General features: G+C 35.7%; 1 protein-coding gene across 1 annotated transcript in view; it reads left to right on the top strand.

Moving 5' to 3' along the window:
* The window catches only part of LRMDA (leucine rich melanocyte differentiation associated), a gene marked incomplete at both ends in the record, with an annotated part of 684,290 nt that overhangs the window by 400,828 nt on the left and 265,321 nt on the right, over nt 1–18,141 (top strand). Inside the window, 1 exon segment of the mRNA XM_082002385.1 lies at nt 526–652. Within this exon segment, the coding sequence (XP_081858511.1) occupies nt 526–652 (127 nt within the window).

Here is an 18,141-nt window from a genome sequence, read left to right as displayed (position 1 = left end):
TTTTTATATATATTTTATATATAATATTTTAGGAAAATACAATAAAAATCTGAAGAAGTGCCGGCAAATGAATGTTTTCTGAGAATTTTTTTCAGAGAACATAGCTGACAGTTTCCCATGCCTGAGATTGGTTTTCCTCTGCAATGTTGGATGGAACCTTTGGCATCACTCAAAAGTCCTTTTTCCAAACTGGCAATTCAAAACAATATCTAGATTATTCTATTTCTGTGTATACCTTACACCCCACTAATACCTATAGAGAACATACATGCCCATGATGATAATTTTCTGATTTGTTTGATCCACCCAGTATTAAATTGTTACAGGCAGCTTATAACAAGCTTAATTTGAGAGAATAAAGTAAGTATTATAACTTTTTATATATGCTATGTGGCAGGAAAAAGGTGAACAGAGAGAGGGGAAAAAAGGCTGTTGCTGTTTATTTTTATTTTTTAGTCATTTAGTCTGTGAGTGTGTCTTTGTTTATCACTGGATTTTAACTGTGTGCATTTTGCTATCCCTCAGATATTTTGTCCTGCACAAATTGACAAACCTGAAATTTCTCGATACTCGGAAAGTAACCAGGAGGGAGAGAGAGGAAGCCTTGGTAAGAGGTGCCTTCATGAAAGTGGTGAAGCCCAAGGATGCTAAGGTAGGAGAGTAAATGGAAGAAGTAACAAGAATGTGATTCGTTAACGCTGCTTTAAAGTAAGTCCAAAAGCTCGGCTGCGTCTTTCCCTAAAGTAACAGACAAAGCCTTTCAAATGAAAGGACTGGTAAATGTGGTCAGGTGAGGGATAAAAGGCTTAGTAATTTTTCTGTGGTTTAATATAAAACTTTTCTGTTACCTCTGGTTAATGGACTGTGGTTATGTAATCAAATTTCTGGTTTCCAACCTCTGTTCCGTATAGCAAAGTAACTAATATGTGTCACTGGGCTTAAAAGAATATTTTTACCTTGTTTAAAGATACATAACAACTGTGTGCTTTTGTAAAAAGAATACAATTTTTCTGACAAGTTTTCCCCTGCCTTGTATGCTAAACACAAATGTCTGTAGCAGAGCTCACACCTATGGTGTTTATTGGCTTTTAGAGGACCAGCTGATTCCAATTTTGTATGAAGTTACTTAATGTGGTGTCTTGCTAATAAGCATTGACAACATCAGAGAGACAGTTTCAGTAATCTGAGCTTTTGATAGCACTTACATCAACTCTGGGCATACTGCACACTGCTGATGCAAACAGAATGTGAATGTGAATTCTCCACTTTGCCTTCTTTTTCCATGGTTGATCAATACATGATAACAGCAACCCGAGCTTCAGAGTGTTTTACTGCTGCAGATGTTTCTTAAAACTCCATTCAAGTTTTCAGTCTGCTTGCTTTCTGTTTGCTGTTTTGTTCTCTAAAATATACCATCAATAATTTATTGCAGATTTCCAATAATGCTGAATAATAATGTAGTAGTTATGGAAATGCACTGCTTGGTAGTGTAGCAGTGTTGCTAGATAAATGCATTATCACGAGTACAATTGCAGTGCATAACAAATTCATTCAGATTGATTCATTTATAACTACTAAAATGTTAACAGTTCTGATACGAGCATAGCCTTGCTATATTGTTTACCACTGCCTTTAGTTATTTCAGCTTCATATGTGTAATAAATTAAAAAATTTATTTTTAAGCTGTTGTGGACTTATTCACAGGAAACCATCTTTGTTGAATCTGGCCGAATGCGACATCTGAAATGTGTTAGACATAGCATACGTATGGTGTCGTCTTTTGTAATTCTTTTTATCTAATTATATTTTTGATCTGGTAAAGTTTTTCAATTTTATTAGCAATTAGATTTTTCATTTAAGAGTCTGCTCTTTGAATTTTAACCAACTTGCTACTGTAAGAGAATAAAAAATTGTCTGTCTTGAATTTGAATTTCCTTTTCTGGATGAAACCTCTTTTTAAGCCAATAGCTAAAGGGTAAGTTACTTTACAAACGTAGGGATAATATCTTTATCTTTTATATCTGTAATTGAACCTTTGGTATAGTTTTGAATTATTTACCCTTATGTCTTATGATAAAACATATACTTATTTCAGCAAATTTGCAGAAGGCTCAAATTTACTGTTGTTATTGCCATACTAAAAGTTTATTTTCCTTCTTTATAAATTGTTTGGTACAAATTGCTGGTGGTAAAATCATTGTAAATGCTTTTCATGGTATGAATTAATGCTACAAAATTGCCCTCATCATACAATATTATATACATATTACAGAAGAAGCTAATTTTAAAGAAATACTAAATTGGTTGCAGAACAGATATAAATCTCTTAAAATTGTTTTGAATTTGTGCTTGTTTCCTAGGGTATTCATGCTTATAGTATGTATACATGCAACCTCTTTTTACATCTGAGAGTGCTCATAGAGTCTTCTTTGCATATATGCTTTCAGATGCAGATATGTGTATGTATAGCTATTTGTAGCTATACTCAAAGACCGTAACAAGGACCATTCTTCTATATATCACCAAGATGATGTGCACAATAACTGTACTTTCAAATTCTATCATATGTTATATGTTGAACACATAATGTTTTTTTATTCTTCAGCCTTCTGGTTTCCTGAATCTTGTGCTCTCTCACTGTTCATCAGTTCTCCTCCCATATAGTTGTTGAGATTTCTGACCAGCTACAGTCAAATTTAACAGACACCTAGTGGTAATACATTCTAAGCTTTCTGAAACTAGTTGGAGGAGAATACACCTTGATCCAAACTAAGAGGAAGACAGCAGCACATCCAGTATCGGTCATCAGAAAAACTCCTTAAAAAGTTGATCTAATGATATAAGACCCTACTGATAGTGAACTTCCTAAGAATAATTTTTTTTCCTTCCTTCCGAGGTAGTAGCTACTGTGTCAGCCTATGCTTGCCAGAAATGGAGTTGGAGTGATTAATATTTATCTTGGTGGATGCCACATCAAAATGTTGTTCTGCCAGATGTAGAAACAACAGTGAGCCTATCAGACTTGCTTTTTCAGAGGGAAAAAAAAAAAAAGTGAAAAAAAAAATCCTAAGTTAGGTGGGTTCTTTTTTCCAATTATGATAAGAAGGTATGGCTTATTCAGCATAAAAAGCAGACTGATGATCTAAAGAGGCTGTGATGTGGGGAGTTGTTTTCATTTTAGTCTTGACATGAAATACTTGGCAGAGCAAAATACCCCACCAAGAAAAAATACAGAAAATGAGAATAAAAGCAAGAAATTTCCATCTGACTAGCTTGTGTTTACTTGAATGCAAAAGTATCTAGCAATCACGAGTCATCACTAAGTCATAAATATTTTATTTTGTATAGATTTTTTTTACTTTCATTTTCCCCCATTTTTTCATTTTTTTTTAACAGAACACTGCACTTTCTTGTGCTTTGCTTCATTTCATCCTTTGTTTAAAATGCATCTGTTTGTGATATGACTGTCTTATGGAAAGATGCAGTCATTTATTAGAAAACAGTTTAATGTTACAATGCAGTGTTCCATCTCACTATGTAAGTGAGCTAAACTTCATTATTCTGTGATGTTTATGTTTTCTTTTGTCAAAATATTGAACATTGTATCATGCCTGATTTTAATAAAGAGTGGGTAAGCCTGGCTGGATAAGAGGCATTGAGCCAGATGAGGAAGCCTTGTTTTAATGACCAGACCATGACCTCATTTCACAGGCGTACGTGTAGACCAAACTGGAAGATGCCTGTCCAGTGTGAAGTGTGTTTCTGGGCATGACAGCACTTCACATCAGAAAGACAGCTTAAGAATACGACAGTCAAAATTGCTTAATTATGTCCCAGCTTTGTAATTATTCATCCCTGCTTGTACAAAGAGTACAGTTGTCATTTCTTGACATAATTATTTAAAACCGTACCCTTCTTTGGTTTATAGCTTTATGAATTGTGCTTCCAACTGTTTCATCTTAAAACTTAGAGCTGCAAAACAGGACGTGATTTGAGAATACATTTTAAGACTCCAGATTTTTACATCATAATTCTATTTTTTTATTTGTATCAAAGCACATAATAATTTCATATTTTAAGGGTCTGTAGTCATGATCATTTAATCTAGATGATAAAATGTGGGTATATTCATATGTATCTAAAGTGTGTTGCTATGAATAGATACACACTATTGTAGGTCTCCAAATATAAATGTAATTGCTTAATACTGAGTCAATGCACTTCCCTTTATAAAATACGTATATTTCCCAGTATTTTTCAACCCCTCAGCATTTTTAAGGTTAACATTTTTATCAGTTTTATTTATAGTGGCAAAAGCAAGCAGTGTGCATTTGGTCACATGTGACAGTCTTGAAGCTTATAGGACCAAGTCATCAGCGGGTATCTATGGGTATGCTTCCCAGTAACTGACTAAATATTATGTGGAGATATTCTGCTGTCTTGCAACTTTACCAAGAGCATCTTGTCCACTGGGTATAAGGGAAATTGTACAACAAAAGATGGCAGTATAGGTGTTTAGAATTTTTTTTCACCTCAAATGCATTGTTTTCATCACAAGTTATAATTATAAAACCTGACATAGCATTTGTTCTCTAAGGAGCTAAGGTGGAGACACGTAAGCAGAAAGGCAAGTCTAATATCTGTGTTTCATGTAATGAGTGTATCTGATTTTTGCTTACATACACTCCTACTACCTGGAGAGTAGAGATAGAGTATTTTATTATGCTAGGAAGAGAAAATATTTAGGTAGTATAGCTTAAGAAATAGGGTGAGATAAAACATACAGCGTTGCTTTCAGGTCATTGTCAGTATTCTTGTGTTTAAGCTCATAGGAAAAGCACATTATCAAGGCGACCAACACTGATATATGCTTTTTCAAATTCTGTTAAAATCAGATGAGGCATAAGGAGTGATTTTAGTAACTCTTGGCCTTAACTATTTAATAAGAATCTTATCTTTCTTAGATAGATATATCCTCTCTGCTTCCAAGAATTTAGGCAAGGCATTTTTGTGAATGCATCGGGTGGACCTTTTTTCCCCTACCTAAATTAGGAAAATGGGGCTGGTTTTAAAAAGTAAGTAAAAGGTGACAGATAAACCTTTGGAGAACATCTGCATTGCTCACAATTTTTTTCCTTTTACCAGCAACATTGTATTGAGGACTTGGCTTATGAATTTACAGTATTTGAAGTAGATGTAGGGTAAAGGGCTTTTAAAGTATAAAGAATCATTGTGTCAATGAACTGCTAGCTAGTAAGATACCTCTTTAAGAGAGCTCCTACATAATAGGTTTTCTTATCGTCCAGATGTCAAGGTTTCACATACTAAAACAGAACAACGTCATGAGTTTAAGACTCCAACCTAGATTGTGATGCAGCAAATAATATTGACTTCAAAGACATTGTAGCAGTCATGCTACTATTTGGCACATTGAAGTATCCATTTTGCTCTTTGGAAAGTTTAAGTATTTTAACCAACAGTCCATAACATGATCGGCTCATAATCGCCTAATGACTCATCAAAATTAGGAATAAAGAATAATTGGAGGAAAAAAAAAAAAAAAAGACAGAATTTATGTTTGTATATATGAACACTTTGGCGGTTTAGAAGAAAACATTGCTAAGTAGGATCTGCCAGACACAAGAGTGGCAGTTGCTAGAACTAAGCTGACAGAGCTAAGTTCAGTCATTTAAAAATTTTCATTTTAAAAATCCCATTATCTCAAACAAATCTCATGATCCAAAACAAATGTAAGCAAACATACCTATATAAATATTTTGTGAACTAATAGTGTGTGAATATAATTTGCATATTTTTTTCTAAGCAGGTGGTTTTTACTTATTTTCTAAAACTGGGGCATGACATCTTGAACTAAGCCTTTCTTTGGCCTGCAGGGGAATAGGTATGATGATTAATGTGGTAGAATAAGAAATAAAAAAGCATTGTGAAATTCCAACTTTGAGAAGTGATCAAGGTGTTGGAGAACTGAGAGATGACTTTAGGTTTTTTCTTTCTGTTTTCTGATTCCTTATGGTATATGGATCCATATTTTCATTTTTTTTAATTTAATTTGGAAGTCTAGATTATTGTGTGTTCATATTATCCAATTAGTTAAAAGGAATACCGGAAGAAACTTTTGCATATGATCCAGTCCTTGAACCATCAAATAGTATTTTCTCTGTTTCTGAGAGTATCTGTATGTTCCGTCCCGTTAATAGTCACATTGCAATAATAGCTGTCTATTTGGTATGTGTATATGAGCATGAGCTCGCCACAAAGCACAGTGAATCCAGAAATAGAATTTGAGCTGTGATATTCATAAATTCAAGAATACTTTGTTCAGAAGACTTTAAAAGGAGGTCACTAAATCTGTCCTCAACTTTTGTAGTAATGAAAAATCAATTCCCAAAACGTGGATACGTCTTGATTCAATGTTGAGAGATAAAATATGCTATCACATCTCATGGTGCTTGTAGGGTAAATTAGTGACGTGATTTTAAGAAATAGGAAATCTAATTATTGCAACTGTGCAAGTGGTAAGTGGCTTAAGGCTGTGACTGAAAAGTTATATACTAGATTGATAAGCAGAAAGCTGGTATTTCATCAAATGGCTAATGAAATCCTATAGGAGACACCTGTGAGAGACTGTGGAGAATGATATGTGGACCTGTGAACATACAGTTACAGTATATAAAGATACAGGTCAACAAGCAGTGCTATTGTAGCTTGGAACTTGCCTAATATGTAGTCTGTGGATGAAATAATTCAGTGATTAGCAATATGTGATAGTGTCTTTTACATTTCCTTTGATTATATATCAAATTACATGCGCCATAGACTCCATTCTTTGGTTCAAGTTGTTGTGCAATAGATCTCTCTGTCTTTACATATGATCAATAGCAGACCAGTGTTGCACTTGCTATGTAGGATATTCTAGTGAAGAAACCTAACAATAAATTTGTTCTGGCTGTGAATTTGTGCATTATCTAAGGAAGCTCTCGTTCCCGGAAAAGGTGGAATTAAAACAGTATCTAGAGCAGTCTGCTAAGGCCAGTTGGTGAATTGTTGCCTTCAAAGTGCCTGAAAGGGCAGCTGTGTTAACGCAAACTGAAAGGCAGGCTTTGGAAAAAGCAGCCAACAGAGGGATGAGAAGGGTCAATATCCAAAGAGGAAGCGAAGGCAGTTATAATAGTAAAGATGAAGATGGGAATCTGAGCTACAAAGAGCTGGGAAAGTAAGAAGCTTGCATGCCATACTTGAATCTGCAAGCTAATACATTTAAAGGGAGTTGATTTTTTTTTTATCTGTATTTTATGTCTTCATGTGTGACAGGTCACATGATTAGAGAGAAAGAACCTCAGTCAGTAAATGAGAGAAGAGCAATGAGTTTAAACAGTGGGGACTAAGCTGCAAACATGCAGCTGCTGAAATAGCAAAGGAATGTATTCTTTTCACTTAGCCAGCTGTAATTCCAGCTGTCAAGAAGGAAGAACAGACACGGGTGGGTCATATGTGTGTTAGGGTAGGGAGGAAAAACTCTTCATCGTTCTTGTGGTGATAATTCTTGAAAAGCTGATATATATATTTAGTTATTTGGGAAGGTATTATGTGGACTACATTTCAGTATCTAATTGCTATTGAACATACAGAACATAAAAGGTGATGTCTTGTTCCTAAAATTTTTCCTTTAAAAAAAAAAGGTATATGATTGTCATGAAGCCAGTGTCCTTTTAGCCATTAATGATCCCAATGCACTTTTCATGTAGGAAGGGGTGTTAATCCTGGAGCCCTGGCCTGATTCCAGTTCAGGTAATTACATTCTGCCTCTGTGGATTTCTCTGCTGTCTCAATTTACTAAGGCATTCTTCTCCACCTTCTGCCCTAAACTGTTATGTAGTGTTGCAGTGTGCTAGTTAACCAGCTGCTACTTTGCACCTGAAAGGTGTCTGTCTTTCAGTGGTAGTGAGCAAATTGATCCCTTTGTAAGGCTTATTTAATATTTGTAAAGCACTTGGAGGTTTTCTGATGAATGGCAATAGGCACCGTATATCATTAACACATCCATTTAATTGAAGAAGCTAGCGTGACAACTTGTTTATTACTGCTGTTAGGATTTTTTGGGGTTTTTTTTTTTGTTGTTGTTGTTGGGTTTGGTTTTTTTTTTTTCTATTTGTGCATTCAGAACTATGGAAGCTTCAATTATTAGATACTGCAAGCATATGGTCTGGCTTTTGTCTTGTGATCAGCCTATTCAGTCTACTTAACAAAATGCCATTCAGCAGAACGTATTATTGTGATATCAAACAGTAGGGCAAGAATCTTGATTGGATTAAATTCCCAATGGATCAATATGGCTAGAATTTTACCCAATAAATTTTGTTTGTTTTTCTTTTGGAGATGGAAACGCTGCTGCTGTATAAGAAGAGCTCACTGCACTCTTCTGGAGTTCCTCTTTTCAGAAAAACTAATGCAATGGATCTCATTATCAGATGACACCACTGTTAGGCATAGGAGTTGTTCATACGTTGCATTTTGTCAAAAAAAAAGGATTGTTTATAATATGGCATTGGCAAAACTGTGGGCCAGCCTATGTCTATTCTTTTGCTCCTACAGGTGATTATTTTTTTTACTCCTGGACTTTGAGGCACTATATGTCTCATACTCTCGATCATATTGACAAGCTGTTCCCACTGAAATAGTAGTAGTCTTTAGTGTGATGGTTAGAATATATGTTAATTCCTGGCCATGAAACAAAGGTCCAGTTATAAAATATTTTTTCTTTTCTGAAAGCTTTTTGTCACAGCAAGATTTCTGAGAGAGAAAATCAGTGGCAAACTACCACTACTTGTAATTTTGTAAATGTGAAGCACCTGGTTCAAAAATTGGAAAGAACCATCATGTCTATGGGTTTCTATTTATTGCTTGTACTGACTGATTGGATGACATATAGTTTTCAAAGCAAGCTCTGCAGTGTAGATGTATGCTGTGTTAAGACCTGGCTTCACTGTTTCACTGACCCATCAATAGGTCATCAGCTGTTAGAGATAAATGTCATCAGAAGGGCCACTGCAAATGAAGACAAAAATGATTTGTTGTTGTGATCTTCTCAATACAGTGTCTTGCAGTAAGGGACAACATGCTATCAGGAAGATCATGGTGTAAACAGACTTCTGCTTTATATTATCTTAACCAAGTCCATTAGCATCCTTTCTGGCAGAGGTTATCCTGAATGGTTTTCAGAAAGGTGGTTCTCGCATATGAAGCGACATTGCGTGATAAATTTTAAATAACTTTTTATTTCATGCTTTCACACCTATGGCTTGTTCTTTCATACTAACGTAGGTTGCCACATAGTTTTAGGTTGCTGACATTTTGGAGAAGCAACAAAAAGCTAAAGGTTTATAGAGTTTTAGATAATAAGATTTGTTTAATTGAACATCCATGTTCAATTGAACATCCATGAAATGAATAATTGCAAGTCACGTTATATAATTACAGTCGTTGTCATTACATCTCTGAGTACTTTTCTGTTTTTTGGTAGTCTCTTCTCTTGTTGGTAAATCCTAGCATCTAAGTTACTAAAAGCTTCCCCCGGTGTTTACAGGGTAATTTTTCTGTATTTCGTGGTACTTTTCTATTTCTCTGCTGTGAACTTTCTCTTTAGTTCATCTTGCCTTTTTCCCCTCTCCTTGATTCTTAGGAAACATGGAAGCTGAACAGAAAGTATTTATTTGGAGCATTTTACCAGATCTTTGTGATTCAGGTGACTCTATTCTTTTTTTCTTCTTTTCTGCCTTGAAGTACTACTTTCCTTCATTAATGTAAATCTTTCAAGAAACTTTCTCTTATGATGTAGTTGACAACTTTGTGGTAGTGAAGTTTCCATATCCAGACCAAAATAGTAAATAAATAAGAAATAGAGTGCCTTCAACATGTCATTCTCTGCCAATTGTTATTCCCCTGGTATTCTTTGGTTTTGCTTGACATTAGCAAAATGGTTTTGGTTGCACAATGACTTTTTTAATGATGTCTGTGATAACGCTGTAGTCCCTGATTCTACAGAATTGTATTTTATCTTCCATGTGTTTCCTTTTGATGTCAGTGGGATCGTGGTCAAAAAGAACAGTCTACAGCAGTCTGCAGGTTACAGGTTCAGGTGTGAAGACCTAAATCATGTTGGGGGACAAAGGACCATGTAAAATGTGATGCAAGCACATCATATAGCGTCTGTTGTGAAATGAATGCTAGAATGTTTTTAGTGTTGCCATAGTCAAATTAGATGGACGGAATGAGAGGACAGGAACAAAAGGGGAAGTAAAATGAATGCACCTTGTGTTGGCTAATATTTCTAATCACTTTGGAAACAATGCAAGCGCCTAGAAATAGCAGTCTAGTGCCATTTCAATTACCCTAAAGTATACAGCAGGTCCCTGTAGGGATGGCAGGTAAGAATCTATGGGAGATACAACTTTTCTGGAGCCACCATGGAAGGCTGGGCCCAGATACTGTACGGTGGCAGTAGAAACTTTTGTTTAAGTAGCTAAATCCTACCTTTACTGTTGCGCTAAAAGAGAGACTGTGTGCTGCAAAATATTGACAGGTCGAGAACACCGGAGCATTATACTAATCGTCCTCAGCACTAACGTCAGCCAGAGTGTGGTCATCTCCTAGAAACTCAAACATATTGGTCATTCTCTCTTCAGTAATGACTAAGAACATGACCAATTTGTAGCTGGTTTATGAGTTATTTCAGGAAAAAGAATTAATAATTTGTTTTCAGAGAAGGACTAGTATTTCTCCCCTTGTCTCCATCCTTATCAGAAATGTATAGGCCAAAAGGATATTTTGTAAGGAATCTTTTGCCTAATGGGTTTCTAAAACTGCTCCCTTTGTCAAAGAAAAATGATGCAGCGCAGTTTCATCTGCTCTCTTAAAATCATATTGAACTTACAGATTCTGGTTCCAGTTCCTGAATGTTAGTTGAAGCTGATGCTCATTTTTTTAAAATACAGGGAGAATAATTTTATTGAATTCTGTGCCTGGTTGCAGAACACAGTGCAAATTATAGCTTGTCCTAATTAGAATGGCCATTGAAAATCTTACCCAGTCTTGAATGAAGCAACAGGTGTTCAGTTGACTTTAGGGGCAGTGGGACAGTCTTTATATACAGTCCCTTTCCACATCTGGAATCTTTATTGATCTAGATGAAAGGCATACACAAACTTTTCCTGATCCAAGCACCCTTTAAAACTCTTAAGAAGTCTTCCACCAAATTCACAGGTTGTGATTTCTCTGAACTTTGAATTTTCTTTTTTCTTTTTTTTTTTCTCTTTTTAAAAATTTGTTGTCCACTTTACAGACCAATGTTTTAACTTTCTTGAAAACCTTGACTAAAGAGCATTTTGCCCATCTTGCAATGGATCTGACGTAAAACATTTAAGACTTTGTAACTTTGGTTACGTGTCCTTGTTTCCAGGGGAAAATGAGGGACTCGTGTGGATAAAAAGCTCAAAAACATTTCTGACTGAGCACTGGTGTTCTGTTGGAAAGAATTAGTGAGAGTATAAATCTTTTGCAGTAAATTGTTGTCCTAATTTACCTTTGTTTTTCACAGCACCCAAGGACAAAATGTTCATTGGAAAACATACAAATTGTAATTAACTCTGCCATCAGGAATTTTTTTGATAAATAAAGAAAATTTCCGTCATGCTTCAAAAATGGTATTGCTTTGAATTCTGTTCTGAGAGTGATCTGTTTTGGACCTGGGGTTTCCTGTGACTTTTACTTTTTTTGCCCTTCTCTTTCAACCTTGGTGGGGCTTGAAAACCTTAAACATTCTTTCTTGTAAAAGAACCTGTGGGATAGTTGCTTAATGATTAAATTACAATTGCCTTTGTGTTTCTAATTTATGAACTTGAAACAGCAGGAGATGAAGTTTTCTGTCACATCAATACAGCTAACTAGCCTACATATCTTACTGTGGCGAGTTTCATTCCAAAATGCATTATTTGGGTTAAAATAAGTAGTAAATTCAGGATCAAGAAATTAAGACTTTTTTTTTTCCCCTCTCACATTGTAAGACTAAATATACAACTTTGTTCACATAACGGTTACAAACAGTTCACTGTGTAGGCCAAATGCTCTTTAATGCAGTAAAATTAAGAAATAATATGCTTTGAAAGAGATTTATGAGTGTGGTTAAACTGCCAGATTTACAAAGAAATAGTTCAGATCTTGGGAAGCCTCAGGAGTCACGTCAAAAATGAATTTGACCATGATTTAAACTGCTACTTTTCTTACATGACATTTAATATGTGTACTTTGGAGGCCCATATGTCTTTAATAAAATAGCATTAAGTTTTAAATATGATATGAATGCAGTCAGTTTCTAAATTCATAACCTTTTCCACAACTCCAAAATGCTAACCAATAAGGGAGTCATACATGCAATAAAACATAAACCTTAGAAAATAGTTTTTTATTAGAACGGTTAGACAGTTGGCAGCTGTGTTGTAATGTAATAAATACATGCAGTCAATGTGGGTTTATCAGTCTTTGTTTACACTGTAAGCAACTGGGACCAGACAACTAATTATAACCGAGGACCAAAAGGTCATGAAAAGTATATTTTGTCCAGTGAATGTGTATGTGCTAGGTGAACCTTCTAATGCTAAGAAAAGTAATTTATTAAATAAGAAACACTGTAGTATGCTTCCCAGTTGAATTTGTCTGAGAATATAATGTTTATTAGAGCGTCATATACTTAAGACTGTTCTGGAGTACTAAGTATTTCAAAAATTATGAAAAGACATCCACAGTTTACAAAAGATGTCAATGTTTAGCAAATAGGGGCCAAAGAGTTCAGTGTTTCATGGAAACAGAAATATGTGAGTCTGGCCTATGCTGAAGTTTATACTCAATAACAAAAGAATGTTAGCATGTTTTGAGGGGTATTTCTTTGCAATGTGAGGTATTTTATTAATTTTGTTAAAATAATGTATTTTAACATTGCTTTCTGGAACTGAAGCTAACCCACAGCAAAAGCAGCTTTCTGTATAGCTTGAGCTTTTATTCAGAACACAGATTCTGGTTTGCTTGCATTTATTTGACATGCAAGAACATTACTGCAAGCCTGATCACATATTCTAGGTAGTCTGACATTCTAATGAAAGCTATTGAAATGGTGTGGGAGTTGGGAAAAGACAGATTTTCTGTGTACTCTTAAGAGTGTGTGGGGGTGGGGGTAAAAACTTGATTGTGGTGTACTTATTCCTCCAAAATGCTTTCAATGGTTTGATTTCTGGTTAGTGTGGTTCTAGAAAAATGGCAAAAAGTAAATTTAAAAAGTCTGCTTTGAGATGTATTGCAAAGCATATATTCAAATGCTAATCTGTAGTCCTCCAGAATTATGGGTCCCCTAGAGCATCCAGAAAATTATTAACAGCATGTAATCCAGCTCAGTGTGAATGCATCTTTACTCTGTTAGCCAAATCTTTACATAATACAAATCATTCTACCTATAAAAGCACAAATATGTTATTGTTCTCAACAGGCAATTTAATGCAGCTATAGGGAGGAGAATAAGAGAAAGAAGATTACAAGCTAGCTGATCATGCTTTTATTTCTCTGAAATCTCTCAGCATTTCTCTGTGGTAGTACTTGTTTAAAGATTGTACACAACTGTTCTATCTATATGATTTGGAAAGCAAATCAGCCTAAATATGAAGTTTCAATGGGTGTAGTTTTTAGGGGATTTGATAGTGTTATCACAAATACACATTCTGCCCCAGAAGCCGTGCTGAACCTGTAATTTTGTTTTTTCCTTAATTCTTTTGAAGACTTAGTTTTGCTGTAGAAAGCTCATTTACATTTGCCACCCAGTTGTGTAGCTTTAGCTGCAGAAGAGCTATTAAAGTTAATTATTTTCTGAAGGGTTTCATCAAAAGAACTATTAATGTGAATACATACAGAAAGCATGTGAACAAGGAAGAAAAATGTTTTATTGAAATAATACACAGCTATCCTAGTCATGCTGTGGAGTCAGGATCCTGCTCCCATGGTGTTATGTGAATGTGACTGAGTTTAACTCGTAATTCTTGTAAGCAATGAGGTGGATCCACTCTAGCATATGTGTATAGGTTGTGTCCATGTTTTATTATTCTGGTATTTTTTTCCCTGCTATTATTTTGGCACCAGACTGCGGCTTGTGACTCTCACTGTAAAGTCTTGCATCTATATGAAAATAATAGGTTTGCTTTTTACATTGCTTTTGTTATTTTCCACTAAGCATGCGTTGTCAACGGTGTATGGGTACTACCTAATCACCAATGATTGGAAATTTATGTAAAACATTTAGATATGAGTAAACAGTCAGCCTATTATTATTATTAGTTGCCAACAGAAAATGTGAACTAAATGTTTCTTTTAAAGCGAAAGGTGGAGGTGCTAACACCAGAGAAGTAGTCTCTCTAGGAAAAAGAGCAGAGTGGTAGAGGCAATGAATGTTCCTGTTCTACCTGTTCTCATCAAGCCCATCAAGCACGAACTGGAAGAAACTGTACACAGTTCTGTGGAAAAGTAGCATTCCTGAGTTTGAAACAAGATGTTGCTTGTACATTTAGTAGTTAGGTATAGGTCAAGTCCATTGCATTGTTGAACATAAAGCATAAAAATATTTGTGCTGCTTGGTCTTAGAGCTATTCTTGGAGAACTTGCTCACTTTGCATGCATTTTGGCAGGGGTTCTGTGCTTTGTTTCATGTTGCATATTGTTCCAGAGATGTCTAACAGGTCACAATATTAATCCATTGCCCCAGGTCTGCTCAAATTTATAACTATGTTGCTTTTGTATAATGTCGCCCAGCTTTTTCTCTTCCTCTTATGTGACTATTTTTCCTATCTTTATGGTTTGAATAAGACTCTACAGTGCTAGGTACTTCTAAATAATGAGTCAAAGATGTTGTGTGCAGTTTTGCAAGATGGAATGCTGTAACAGGATTAGGCAAAAGCCCTGTGTGGCACAAAATTCGTCTTTCATATGAAGAAAACCTTTGAATACACTTTTACTCCTGTTGAGTAGACTCTGAAGGAGTAGTCTGTGGTGTCAATATAAGCAAGAGAAACAAATATAGATCTGCGGCATCTCAAATGGTCTTTCCGAAGCAGAACTCATTAAAATGTCTGCACATGTGATTCTAGTTTCAAAACAACCAAACAATCATTCTCTAAATATATAAAGAAATACTGTGTTGGCAAGATTTTCAGTAGCAGCTCTACAGGTAATTTGTTGATGGGAGTACTTTGGATTTTACTGTTTATCTCTGACAGTAGACAATTCTAAAAAGATGAGAAAATAATTCAGGTTGTGAATAGAAAGATACCTTTAAACTGAGTTCATGTACCAGGCCAGAATGGCGCATGGTTTCTCCGTAAAGGATGCACATAATGTTCTGGGAAGCTTTGCTGCAAGGTCATTGACAGTTGCAAAGTAAGGAAAGACATAGAATTAGAATGAATTTTATTTTCCTGATCTATTTTTGAATGTGAAACTAGAGAGGTTATTTTTCATAGCAACTCCTCGATTTCAAGGCAACAGCAACATAGTTTTTGGGTCTTTTGCTCTCCCATACATTTACCAGTTTCTCTGGAGAGAACTTCTGAAGACCTGTTGTTTATGTGAAGTGCTCTTTTTCTCCACCCTCTCCTCCACCTCCCCCCAAGTAGGAATGAATAGATATGTTGTTGGCAGAGAACTCACTTGGTTTCTCCTCCTGAGGTCATATTTTGGCAAGTGCAAGATCTATTTTTTGATTTGATAAACTCCTAGTGGAATATGGTTTGGCTTGTAAAAACTGCTGTATACAGAGCCAAAGGTTGTCTTGTCCTTTACAGCCTGGTCTTCTACCTTCTGCCCAGAATGCAGGGGAGACCAATGATCATTGGCTGAGGCAGTGTCATACTAGGACTACTGAAAATTTATGGAGTTTTAATTAAACCTAAAGTGCACTAATTCAAGCCCTATAAATCTTGTGTAATACTGGTATAGTGATGTTAACATAAGGACTGGTGCGGTCTGGGAGAACAAGGCACGTGCCTGATATTCTTTGCAGTTTTACAGCTGGGAAGCAATTATGTTGCAATCTAGGCATATTACATGTCCAGTAATCCCGAAGAAGGTTCATCGAAGTTAATTTCAAGTTTATTTTCAGTCAGAGGATGTTGAAACGTTGTATGTAGATAGACCAGCTATTGCAAATTTGAAAAATCAGATACCTTTTTTTTTTTGCCTTGTATGTGGAGAAAAGGTTCAGCTGAAGATTTTGCTAATGCTATAGTTACATGAAAATGAGAGTAGTCTCTTCCAACTCCTGTATTGCTAATAATGATGAAAACACTGCATTATCAGGGCTAATGTTTGGCTGGATACATGATATATCTGTTCTGTGTGTCAGAAAGTATTATTCTTTCATATGCTATCTTAAAGAGATTAATCAAATATTAATATGCCATGTAAATTGAAAATGGTAGTTACTTGATGTCAAGATGGAGAAGAGCTTAAATTGCTGGTGTATCATTTTCTCATCTATAATATTGGCACGGTGGAATAGTTTTAGTTGGTAGGAACTTGATGTAGTGGGAATAAAATAAATAATTTACTTATTCTGTGACTGAATTTCTGGGCCTAGGCTGAAGGGCCACCCCTTTGTATCTGCAGTGCGGTGGCTAGAAACAATCTGCATTGTCAGTGGAGACAGGATTTCATGCACTATTCAAAGAAATACTTATTTTTCTGATCTAATTTGTATTGGAGAAGACTTTCCATTCCAGAGAATGGGCTGCATGTTTGGCTTTCATGTAGACTTCCAGTGTTGGTTCTTGTCCACTCAGAAGAATAGCATAATCACTTTTTCCTTTGTTAGGGGCATGGAAAAAGCTATTTATCAGGAAAAGCAGGTGGGCCAGGTAAGAAGAAAATCTTACAAGGCAGCCTGTGAGTATAAGATATGGCTATTGGAAGGTTGGTAGCATGACCCTGATGTGAATCTTGTGTGCAGATTCCGGCATATGTTTGTGTGCTATTACTAGCCCTTCAGGATTTAAGAGGGTTTTTCTGAGGGCTAAGAGCTTCAATGTCTTTACAAAATCTCTTCTTTCTCCAGGTTCTATATATGTTGAGAAGTCTTTTAAAGCCTTGCGTCAGATCTGCTCTTTGTGTGAAGTCTTTATAAATATTTATATAGCCCTTCTGAGGAAGAGTCAATCCATTAGAATGCTTTAGGCTAAGATTAGCGCTCGTGAAGCCAGATATGAGTTTATGTTATTAAATAACATTAGAGAGAGAATAAAAGAAAGCTTCTTTATCAGATAGTGGTAAGATCCATGAAACAGGTTTATTAATGTCTCTCTCTCAAATTATACTTGCCTCAGAATTCATGGAAGTAGCAGAGTAATTGCCTATTTGATTTGAGGCAGATTAGCATGTTTGTTAATGTCGAAGTTGCTTCCCATGTGTGCAGGCCCTTGATGAGGTTGTCAACAGCCAGCCCGGCTTTCTTGAATGCCATACCCAACGGAGCAATGCTGGTCTGAGATTGTATGGCAGAAAATGCTGATTTTTTTTTTTTTTTCTTTTCCCTTCTCAGATACGTAGTATTTCTGATTTTATGGCATTCATGCAGAAGTATCTTGTGATTCATAGTTGACTCATGCAGATATCTATAAATCAGTGAATATTTGTCACAGATAACTTCCACACAGTAAAAGTGGAATGAACCAGCATCAAGGTAGTGATATTGGGAACCATTGGTCTGCTACTGGTCCAAAACTGCTAGCAGGATGAGGATTCCTTGTATTGCTATTAGCTTTTAGGATAAAGGGAAAAAAAACCCCATATTTTTGCATGGTGCAGAACTCTGGCAACATTGGAGACAAATCTCCCAGGCAGAAGCATAACTTTATGGTTATTCTTACAGACCTGTATAAAGGGTAGATATACTTTGGGTTCAGCCACATATGCCACATCAGGGACACCAACCGTTGCATGTGTGGGTGTCTATTTATAGTAACCATCCAACCAGAGACCTCTGAAACAGCCATTTCCTTTAATGTTATGTATATTTACTATCCCTGAATCTCTGGTATG

Source organism: Phaethon aethereus (genome assembly GCF_964289735.1).
Source record: "Phaethon aethereus genome assembly, chromosome: 7".
NCBI classification, from domain to species: Eukaryota; Metazoa; Chordata; class Aves; order Phaethontiformes; family Phaethontidae; genus Phaethon; species Phaethon aethereus.
The sequence above is the reverse complement of the archived record's forward strand: the minus strand, read 5'-3'. Positions and strand labels throughout refer to the sequence as shown.